The sequence below is a fragment of the Caenorhabditis briggsae genome (genome assembly GCF_000004555.2).
Source record: "Caenorhabditis briggsae complete genome, chrII, whole genome shotgun sequence".
Lineage (NCBI taxonomy): Eukaryota > Metazoa > Nematoda > Chromadorea > Rhabditida > Rhabditidae > Caenorhabditis > Caenorhabditis briggsae.
In genome coordinates this window covers 3596954-3607882 of record NC_013486.2, presented here as the reverse complement: position 1 = coordinate 3607882, position 10929 = coordinate 3596954, and the positions used below count along the sequence as shown (strand labels likewise).

The window sequence follows — 10929 nt, the reverse complement described above, 5'->3', positions numbered from 1 at the left end:
CTCTGAGATTCTGAGATTCTAAGATTCTGAGATTCTAAGATTCTGAGATTCTGTGATTCTGAGATTCTGAGATTCTGAGATTCTGAGATTCTGAGATTCTGAGATTCTGAGATTCTGAGATTCTGAGATTCTGAGATTCTGAGATTCTGAAATTCTGAGATTCTGAGATTCTGAGATTCTGAGATTCTGAGATTCTGAGATTCTGAGATTCTGAGATTCTGAGATTCTGAGATTCTGAGATTCTGAGATTCTGAGATTCTGAGATTCTGAAATTCTGAGATTCTGAGATTCTGAGATTCTGAGATTCTGAGATTCTAAGATTCTAAGATTCTGAGATTCTGAGATTCTGAGATTCTGAGATTCTGAGATTCTGAGATTCTGAGATTCTGAGATTCTGAGATTCTGAGATTCTGAGATTCTGAGATTCTGAGATTCTGAGATTCTGAGATTCTGAGATTCTGAGATTCTGAGATTCTGAGATTCTGAGATTCTGTGATTCTGAGATTCTGAGATTCTAAGATTCTGAGATTCTGCGATCCTGAGATCCTGAGATTCTGAGATTCTGTGATTCTGAGATTCTGAGATTCTGAGACTCTGAAACTCTGAGATTCTGAGACTCTGAGGTTCTGAGATTCTGAAATTTCGATATTCTGAGATACTGAGATCCTGAAATTCTGAGATTCTGAGATTCTGAGATTCTGAGATTCTGAGATTCTGAGATTCTGAGATTCTGAGATTCTGAGATTCTGAGATTCTGAGATTCTGAGATTTGGAGAATTTTGCAATTCAAAAATTTTAGATTTTGAGATTCTGTGATTCTGAGATACTGGGATTCTGAGACTCTGAAACTTTTAGATTCTGAGACTCTGAGGTTCTGAGGTTCTGAGATTTTAGGATTCCGAAGTTCCACGATTCTGGGAAATTCTGTGTGTCTGTTTGTCCTGCAAATCATCCGAGGAGTCTGTTTTCTCAAAGCCATCATCATCGGACGAATTCCAGATTGCATAACGTCTCCTTCTTCTTCTTCTTCTTCCTCCCTTTCTTGATTTCATTCCTGAGTATCATCTAATTTTCCCGCCATATTCATATTAGTTTGCGCTTCGTCATCATCTCCTACTTCTCATCATCCAACTGTTGAGATCCCGCCCTTTTCGGAATCAGCTATCCGTCTTTTTCTATCCATCCGCAATTTCCTTATCTCGCAATTCATCTATCTAGGAAAGAAGAATCGCAATTTTTCATTTTAATTGTCTCTTCTCCTCATTCTTCTCTAATCACTGATTGTTCTCCTGTGCTAATGCAGTTTTTCAATGTTTGTTCAAATTCTTTTCGCGCTTTTTTCTTTTTGATACTGTAACTTTGTCTGGCTAATAGGGGATCATCGTTTCGAAATTGCGCAATGGCTCCTTTTCGAAAAGCCAGTTTCCAAACGGCATGACTCCGTGTTGTTTGAAAAGTACTCAAGATCATATGTACGTATCATCATCTTTTCCCAATTGTTTTAGTTTGAATGAGTGCGCGAGAAGAAGGGCACTGTGTTGTTTCAACAACATTTAAGCAAATATTGTGCAAACGAGCTGAGCAATTTTCTTCGTGTTTTCTTTGAGCATCGATATCTTCTTATTGGATATTTGGGATATTCATTTCACTATTGTTCTATCTTTTTTTAGGGTCGCCTGGTCTTTTTTTTTGATTCGCTAGTTATTGAAAATCTTCAAAATGTTTGAATTTTTCATATCGAGCAATTTTTATTTTTGCTATTTTTAAATTCTCGGATTCTGGAATTATAAGCAGTTAATAATTGAAGCTTTTAAGATTTGGAGAATTTTGCAACTCAAAAAATTTAGATTCTGAGATTCTGAGATTTTGAGATTCTGAGATTCTGAGATTCTGTGATTCTGAGATTCTGCGATCCTGAGATCCTGAGATCCGGAGATCCTGAGATTCTGAGATTCTGAGATTCTGAGATTCTGAGATTCTGAAATTATGAGATTCTTAGATTCTGAAATTCTGAAATTCTGAAACTTGGGAATTCTAGGAGTTCGAGATTCAAGGAAGTAGGACCCCCGGATTCTTAAATTTCAGGATTTATTGATTTTCATCCAGGCTAAAATTTTTGAACTGAAATTGAAAGACTTCAAATTTTTCGAATTCTGAAGGAGTTTTTGATTTTCAAATTCAACGATTTTGGGATTCTTGAACAAAGGAATTCCAGAATTCTGGAATTCTGAGATTCTTGTAACTATGAATTTTGAGATTTTCAAATTTACTCCATGATTGAAGTGTGTAGGAATTCTGCAATTCAGAGACCACAAGTTCGAAATTTATGATTTCAAATTATAGAATTCAAAAATAATCATATAATTTTTTGATATCCAGAAACCCTGAATTTCCTGACTTTCCGACACCCAAAAACCTGTAACAGAAATGCTCCATGCTTAACTTTGAGCCAATTTATCTCAGCTCCTGTAAAAGATTTCAGGAAGCTGTCAACTGATAAATTTTTTATCATAATGTCACAAAGATTTTATCAGTTGACACATTTTTGATATCTTTTATGGAAACCGAGATAAATGAATTCAAACTTAACAGTGCGGGGCCCTTCTATTACAGGTTTCACCGATTCTCAAAGAGGTCAACGTTTGGAAATTTCTAATCTTTTTGTCATCTGAAACAGTTCTCCTTTTCTTCTTCTTTTCCCAAAAAAAAACCATTTTCCCATTTTTCGATTCGGTTGTCCGTTTCCTTTACAAAAGAACCACCAACAATAGAAGCCTATCTTATTTATTCTTTCATTCTTCCTCCTCCTTCTTTCTTTTCTATTCTAATTAATTCTCAATTTCTATGGTCTCCCAGTAGTACCCCGAGACTACCATTTTCAGTCAAAAACCGTGTCTGACAAATTCAATTTCTAGACCTTTTAAACTTTTAAAGTATCCTTATTTGTTTTCGCTTGTAACTGGACACCTTCTGACTCATTTCGGGCCTCTTTTGAACGTTTTTTTCATTTTCGGACAGTTTTTTTGTGAATGGAAAAGTGAGAAAAATTAGAAGATGGAAAATGGTGATTATGAAAGCTTAGAACTGTTTTTTTTGTAGTTTTTCGAAACAGTTGAAGCTTTTCTGTTTTGAGAGAGTTTTGAGATTATGAAAAACCTTTCTAAACCACCTATTTCAGAATTCTAGAATTCCGAAATTCGGAAATTCTGAAATTCTAAAATTCCAAGATTCAGAAATTCTAGGGATCTAAGATTCCAGGATTTCAGGATTGCAGGATTTCAGAATTTCAGGATTCCAGAATTTCAGGATTCCAGGATCTTAGGATTACAGTATTCCAGGATTCCCGGATCCCAAGATTCCAGGATTTCAAGATTCCAGAAATACAGAAATTCTGAAATTCTGAAACTGCGAGCTCTGAAGTCCGGACTTCTGAAATTCTGTGATTCTGAGATTCTGGTTACCTTGAATTTTCAAATTGCGAAATTTCAGGGAAATTTCAAAACTAAGATTTCAAGAGATAAGAAAACTAAGAATTCTGAGATCCTAAAGTTCCTAATCCTGAGATTCTCGGGATCGAAAAAACAAAAAGGATTCATTCAGTAGATTCAAAATAAATGGAAATCTAAATGAAACTTGAAAAAATATTTTAGCACTTTCTGAGATTTCTAGAAGGACCAAAAAAAGAAAACGAAAAATATCGCAAGAGAAAAAAAAATCAAAAATCGACAACAGAAAAAAAACCGCAATAAAAAAATTCAACATTTCAAATAACTCTCGAGGTCACTACTCTAACCTCAATTGATTTTTTCTTTTCAAAAACACACAAAAAATAGAAAAGATGCTACTTGTTCCCCCTCCCCAAAAATGTCTACCTGTCTCTCTTCGATTTTCCCTTTATTTTTCATTTTTCTTACAGTTTACCTCCCTTTTTGTTTGTTCTCTATACCTCTCCTCGACTCATCATTTTTCTTAGAAAATTATGATTTCTCCTTCAGCACATGTTTTTCCTTTGGTCCATTTTTAAAACCTGATTTTTTTTTAAATTTCAGAGTAAATTTTATAAAAGTTTCTGGAATTTCAAATGTCGAGGTTTACCTGCTTTGAACACATATCTCTCATTTCGTGTAATAGATAAAATAAGCTATATTTTTTTAGTTGACAATATTTTGATATCTTTTATAGGAACTAAGATAAGCTCAACGTTGACAGAAGTCTTAAAATCAAAATTTCCAAATTTCACCATTTTTAACAATGCATTTTGACCTACTTCTTCTCCTTCTTGAGGATGACAGAAAGTATTACTCATTGTACTTTTTAATCAAAAAAGTTTACCGCTTTTTTGTATTGTTGGGAGAGGGGTATCAAGTTCCGTTTCTGAATAAGTGTGGTTTACTCCTGAAACTTCTTTTGTACTTTTTGATAAAAAAAGGGGGGGGTCTAGAAGTAGCAGAACTTTTTAGAAGCAAACCTTGTATGTATACTTTGAGCTCAATTATCTCGGTTCCTTCAAAAGATATCAAAATTTTGTCAACTGATAAAATGTGTATCATAGTATCACCAATGTTTTATTAGTTACCCATTTTTTGATATCTCTCAAATAAACCGAGATAATTGAGTTCAAAGTGTACTTATAGGGCTGGCTTGGATTAAAGCAAATACAGAATTCGGGGAATTCTGAAAACTAGGGTTCCAGAATCATGAAAGAAATGGAATCTTATCTTCATTCTGAAAACCTGAAATTTACAAATTTTGGGATTCCAAACTTCCTAGATTTCCTTTTCCTTTCCTATCTTGTCAAATATTTTCCTCTCCCTCTTCTTCCTGAGGTCTTCTTCTTCTTCTTCTTCTTTTTCTCCTTCATATTCCACCTTTTACGATGTCCATGAAATCGAAACTTGTTCTGTTTTTTCCTCTATCACCCATTCCTCCTTTTACTCATTTCCTGTGGACATTCATTGTATTTCATTGGACATACCGATACACAGACAGACGCACCAAAAATTGGTGTCGACCTCTCACTAAACCAATTTTAATCCCTTCGTGAATTGCTTTGGTTTTTTGTTTCTGTTTTTCCCTCTCTCCTATTTTTTGTCAATTCTAATCAATTTAACCATCCTTTTTTTTCTTCTCCATTTTTCTCTCTTCTTTAGCTTTTTTTTGACAAACACGGACCACCAAATTCATCCCAAATTCATCTGATTCTGCCTCTCTTTTTTTGGCTTTTTTTCAACTTTTTTTTGAGGAAAAATGATTAATTTCGCAATAGCTTTTTTTTCTTGTACAGTAGTTCTTTGGAAAATGAGGAAAAGAAAACAATGGAATGAGGAGGAGGGATAGGAGATCGTAAAGTGGTTACAAAAGCCCACCAGTTTCATTTTTTTAGTGGAGAATGGGAAGAAAAAGAAGCGGAGGAGGTAGTAAAAATTTATTTTGGGTGACGGTTCTTAATTTTGATAATGGATATTTTGACCCAGATTTTTGAAAAAGATGCATCCTCATGGTTTTGGAATTTTTTGAGGTGAAAAAGTATAAAGGTCATAACTATTATGCGTTTGAGGAAAATACAAAAACCCGGTTTTCTTGGAAATTTCAAATCGTTGACCCGTGATTGCAGTGGTTAAATTAGCTTTTGAAAATTCTGAAATTCTGATTTTTCGAGTTTTTCAGAAGAGTTTCTCGTGAAAATTTTCAATTTTCACGACGCCACATTTTGAGATTCTGAAATTTTGAGATTCTGAGATTCTGTGATTTTGAGAGTTTCAGATTCTGAGATTTTGAGATTCTGAGATTCTGCGATTCTGAGATTCTGAGTTTCTGAAAGAGGGTAATTCAAAGATTCCAGGATTCCAGGATTCCAAAAAAAAATTAACTGACATTCAGATATTCCAAAAATCTGAAATTTCAAGATTTTGAAAGTTCTAAAACGGGATTTTGAGATTCCTCCAGTTTTTTTCAGTGAATGTTTTATTTCTCTTTCTCCTCTCAATTCTCATTTCCCCCATCTTCTCTTGCTATCCATGACAAAAAAGAAACAAAACTTGGGCATCGGCGGGTAATTGTGGTCCCATCCTTTTTTCTCATCTTCTGTCATCTTTCTGTCTTTTTCCCCATTTTTCGCGCATCATCAGTGTAGCTTTTTTCTCATTTTCTCTCGGTTTCTCTGTAGAAATCCTGTTGCGTAATCCCTCTCTCTTTCAACAGTAATGTCATATCGAACGTTTCTTTTTTCTAGAATCGAGAATTCGGAAGAGGTAGGAGGTTATGATGATGTTAGCTAAATCTACAAGAAATTGCGGATATATGAATTCAGAATGTTCAGTGATTCGTGATCCTTTCAAGATCGAGGAAGTTTCGAAAACGTGTGAAACCGTACACATTCCATCCGCAAATCCGCTTACCATCATTCAATCTCCTCTGTTTTCCTTCTCGCATTTTTTGAATTCAAATTTTCGATTTTTATTGAAACTTTTACATAGTTTTTCTAAATTAGAATTTGCAACCTCCTGATTTTTTTTCAATTTAGCTTACTGTAAATGTCTGAATAGTAGCCCACACTATACGTCTATTTTGAGCTCAGTTATCTCGAGTTCTGTAAAGATATCAAAAAGTTGTCAACTGATAAGATGTTTGTCATAAAATCAAAAATATTTTATCAGTTGGCACGTGCTTGATATCTCTCATTGAAACTGACATAATTGAGCTCAAAGAGGATGATTTAGGGTGGGCTTTCATCAGAGGAAATACGGTATTTTGATTTTTTCGGTGGAAAAAATTTTTCGATTTGTCTGAAACTTTCTGAAAATACTAAACAAAAACAAGACTTCATTTTGGTAATTGGCAACTTTTTCGCAATTGTTTTGGTTTTCAAGATGTGCGTATCCAAAATACGAAGTCCTCCTCTCCTGTCTCTCTTGCTGCTTGTAAGCGTCACCAACTTTAAAGGCGCATATCTCCAAAACCACAAAAGCTACAAAAAGTTGTCAATTGGAAAAATGAAGCTCTATGTTTGTTTAGTATACTCTAATAATTTCAGAGAACTCGAAAAATTCTAGACTCATTTTTCAGGAATCTGAATTTGGCTAGTTCCCACTGAAAATGTCAAAAATGACTTACCGTAAACATACCCTTATATCTCGATTTATTTTAAAGATGTGAAGTAGCGGTCAACTGATGAAATGTTAATCATATCACAAAAATATTTTATTAGTTGACTACTTTTTAGTATCTTTCACAGAAGTCGAGATAATTAAGCTCAAAGATGACCGCTTGGGTGCTCTTCCGTTAGAGGAGATACGGTATTTTCGTCGGGTACTATTTTTTTCCCAAAGGATCATGTCAATTTCTATCCTTGATTTATTGCGGACATCCAGATAAACATACCAACATTTTCCGAGTAAAAATTTACGCAATACTTTCCGGTATTATCCATTACTTGTCCCTCATTCCAATGTTTACCAGAAACATGCGTACACACTTAATTTACCGTTGAGCATGACAAATAACAACGCGGCTCTATTCTATTTTACAGTTTCCCCCTTTCCCGTCAAAGTGGTATATACTTGACACTTTGCTAATCCCTCTCCTTTCAAGCTTTTGTTGACTTATTCAAATTTGGCGGGACGTGTACGGAGAAAAGGTGTTTTAATAAGTTTTTGGAATCCGTTATGTAGATTTCTGGAACTTTTCTCTTTTCGAAGATTTGTGAAATTTGGCATTATGTTCAGGTTCTGTCAGCAAATCCTACTTTTTAGTAATTTTGAACTTTAGAGCCTGTAACTTTTTTTAAATACTTCCTTAAATTGAAGGCCACTCTATCCGTCAACTTTGAGCTCATATATCTCATTTCCTGTGAAAGATATTAAAAATTTGTCAACTAATAAAAAATGTGTCATAATATCAGAAATATTTTATCAGTTGACACATTTTTGATATCTTTCAAAGGAACCGAGATAATTGTGCTCAAAGCTAGCGAAGTCGGCTTTTATTAGAGGAAATACGGTATCTTTCGTGCTTTTGAGATTCTAAGTATCTGAAGTTTCTAAAATTTTTATTACTGCATCTCTTGTTTTTTGATTTTCTAAATTCCCAAATTTCGATATTTTCGCTCTCATTGTTCTTTTTTATGACTCAATTCTTCCAGAATCCCATGATTCTATTTTTTTTTTGGTTTTTTTTTTTTCAAAATTTGAAATTGTTTATCGTAAATTTATCACATTATATTTAGTAAATCGAATGACTAATCGTTCTTTTTTTTCAGATTTCTCCGCTTCCGGTGATCATTTGAAGTCAAAAACTACAGTATGCCAAACTGCAGTTCCTCAGGAGGAATTATGTTTTTGCGACTTACAGTACCCCTCAGGATTACTGTAACCACTCTTTAGCAATTTCGAAATAATACTCAAAAGCCACTTGACACTTACCAAATTATTATTTGTTGTTACAATTAACAGTTCCGAACAAGCCAGGAAATTCCTAGGAACGCAAAACACTTGAGATTTGTAAGCTCTATTATCGGTATAGGTGAGAAGTGGGTGACTTATTGCTCAGCGTTGCTCAGCATGCGTTTTAGGAAATTTTCATTCTAACGGTTTGTGAGTGTTAGGAAATTTCCTAGTTTCAATATTGCTCAGACGATTTAAAAACCATTTAAAAGCATTCAAGTAGCTGTGTTATTGCCGTACTGTAAAGTTTGAGCTTATTTATCTAGGCTCCTGTAAGATATATCAAAAATAGGTCAACTGATAAAATATTGGTGGTTTTATGATAAACAAATTATCAGTCGACAACTTTTTGATATCTTTGACAGGAACGGAGTTACATAAGCTCAAAGTCAGGAGCCCTTCTATTACAGGTTTTACGGTATTCAGGAATTTTAGAATTTCGAATTTCGAGAATTCCCGATTTTTGTGGATTTATGGTTTTTGAATTCCCATATTTTTAGATTCCGTAGATTTTTAATTTTTGTTGATTTATGGATTTACGAATCCTGAAAACCCATATTTAAAGATGTTTTCCAGGATTTTCGATTTTTGATCTTTTAATATTTTGATTGAAAATTATGATGACTCATTTCAATAAGCTCCGCCTATTTTTTTCAGCATGTGATTTCCAAACTGTTTTTTTTATATTCCATTTTATCAGTTTAGAGTATCGAATCTTGTTCATTGAATTTTCAAAAAAACCGAAAAACCTGAAATAGGAGGGGTCCCTAACTTCTAATTTGGATCCGGTTTATCTCGGTTCTTGTCAAAGATATTGAAAAGTTGACAATTGATAAGATGATTATCATATCACCAGCAACATTTTATCACTTGACAATTTTTTGATATTCGTGACATTAGATATACGTACTCAAAGTCGCTAGTGTGAGGGCCCCTATTATACTATTACAGGTTTTACGGAATCCAGTATTCTGGAACCCCAACTTTTTCTTCCTTCAACTTCCAGTCTTCAGAATCTTTTATTTCATTTTTTAGAAAAAAAATTATCGTATTATTTTTATATGCCCCGTTGTCCTCTGGACAATAGAAACACGGGTAGGTAAAGAAAAAAACAAAGAGAAGCGGGTGTCGATTAGGTGCTAATTTCCCCCGGTCCCCCTCTTCCTCTAAACTGTTGTCCTCTTTTTTCATTTTCTCATCATCTTGTATATTTTCTATTATTTCTTGTTGCTTCATGAAAATTATCCACACCTTCATTTCTCTTCTTCTCCTTCCCTTCTTCCTCCCAAAAATCCGTAAACGGAACAATCAATCTTTCCCCTCCCAATGGCTCCCTATTCTCGGCCATCAGTCAACTAATTGACACCTCGTCTTCTTCTCATATAGGCAAGTATTTTGGAATGACCTGATTAGAAAAAGAAATACAACTTGACACTATGTTTTTTTGTTTCGCGGGGCGGATAATGAAAAAGTAACGGTTCAAGGATAACTTATGGGAGGGGGTTCTGAGATTTCTGGGTTTTAACTTTGGACGCCTACGAAACAGTGTAGATTATGAAGAAGGAGTCTGAAAATTTTTAAAATCTACTAAACAAAAATAGAGCTTTACTTTTGTAGTTGACAACTTTTTTTAAACTTTATTGGTCTTGGAGATGTGCGCCTTTGAAAATACCGTAGCCTCCTCTCCTCTGGCGCTGTAGCGGCTTTCATCTTAAAAGGCGCATGTCTCAAAAACTAAGAAATATACAAAAAAACTGTCAACCACAAAATTGGAGCATTTATTTAGTAGGTTTGCAAAGTTTTATCCAGCAAAATTTACAGTACTTTTTCGTCATTGATTATTTTCAACTCAAAACTGTAAAACCTGAAATAGCAGCGCTCTGCACTGTCAACTTTGATCTCAATTATCTCGCTTCATGTGAGAGGTCAACTGATAAAATGTTTGTGATATTATGTTAAACAATTTATTAGTTGACAAATTTTTTATATATGTCACAGAAACCGAGATAAATTGACTCAAAGTTAGGTTACCGTATTTGCAAGCCCACCCTATACGTGCTCTTTGTGCTCAATTATCTCGCTTCCTGTGAGAGATATCAAAAATTTGTCAACTGATGAAATATTTCTGATAGGATGATAAACAATTTATTTGTTGACAACTTTTTTATATCTTATACAGAAACCGAGATAAATTAAGTTAAAGTTGAAAGTGAGGGAGCCTAGGTTTTACTGTAATAAAATAAGGTCCATTACTCTTCCTTTTCACGAACGATGATCCAAATTTTTCTCTGCAAAATTCTAAAATTTTTGACTATTTGTTTATAAAAATTTGATGGAATATGACTCATTTGGACCTATTCCCATGTTCCAGAATTTGTGGTTTCTCATGTGATTCTTTTTTTTTTTCGAAAAATTTTAGTATATAAACAAATCGTTTTATCAGTTGAATTTAATGCATTTCATATTTTTCCAACGTCAACCCACTAAC

At 34.1% G+C, this 10929-nt stretch overlaps 1 protein-coding gene across 1 annotated transcript; it reads right to left on the bottom strand.

The window, feature by feature from the left end:
- Nucleotides 1-18: 18 nt before the first annotated feature.
- Nucleotides 19-1470, bottom strand: CBG00698 (the record flags this gene model as incomplete). Its single annotated transcript, XM_045241908.1, has 3 exons — nucleotides 19-482; nucleotides 535-826; nucleotides 1399-1470. 3 exons carry the CDS (start codon nucleotides 1468-1470, stop codon nucleotides 19-21), a joined length of 828 nt encoding a protein of 275 aa, XP_045091598.1.
- Nucleotides 1471-10929: the final 9459 nt, after the last annotated feature.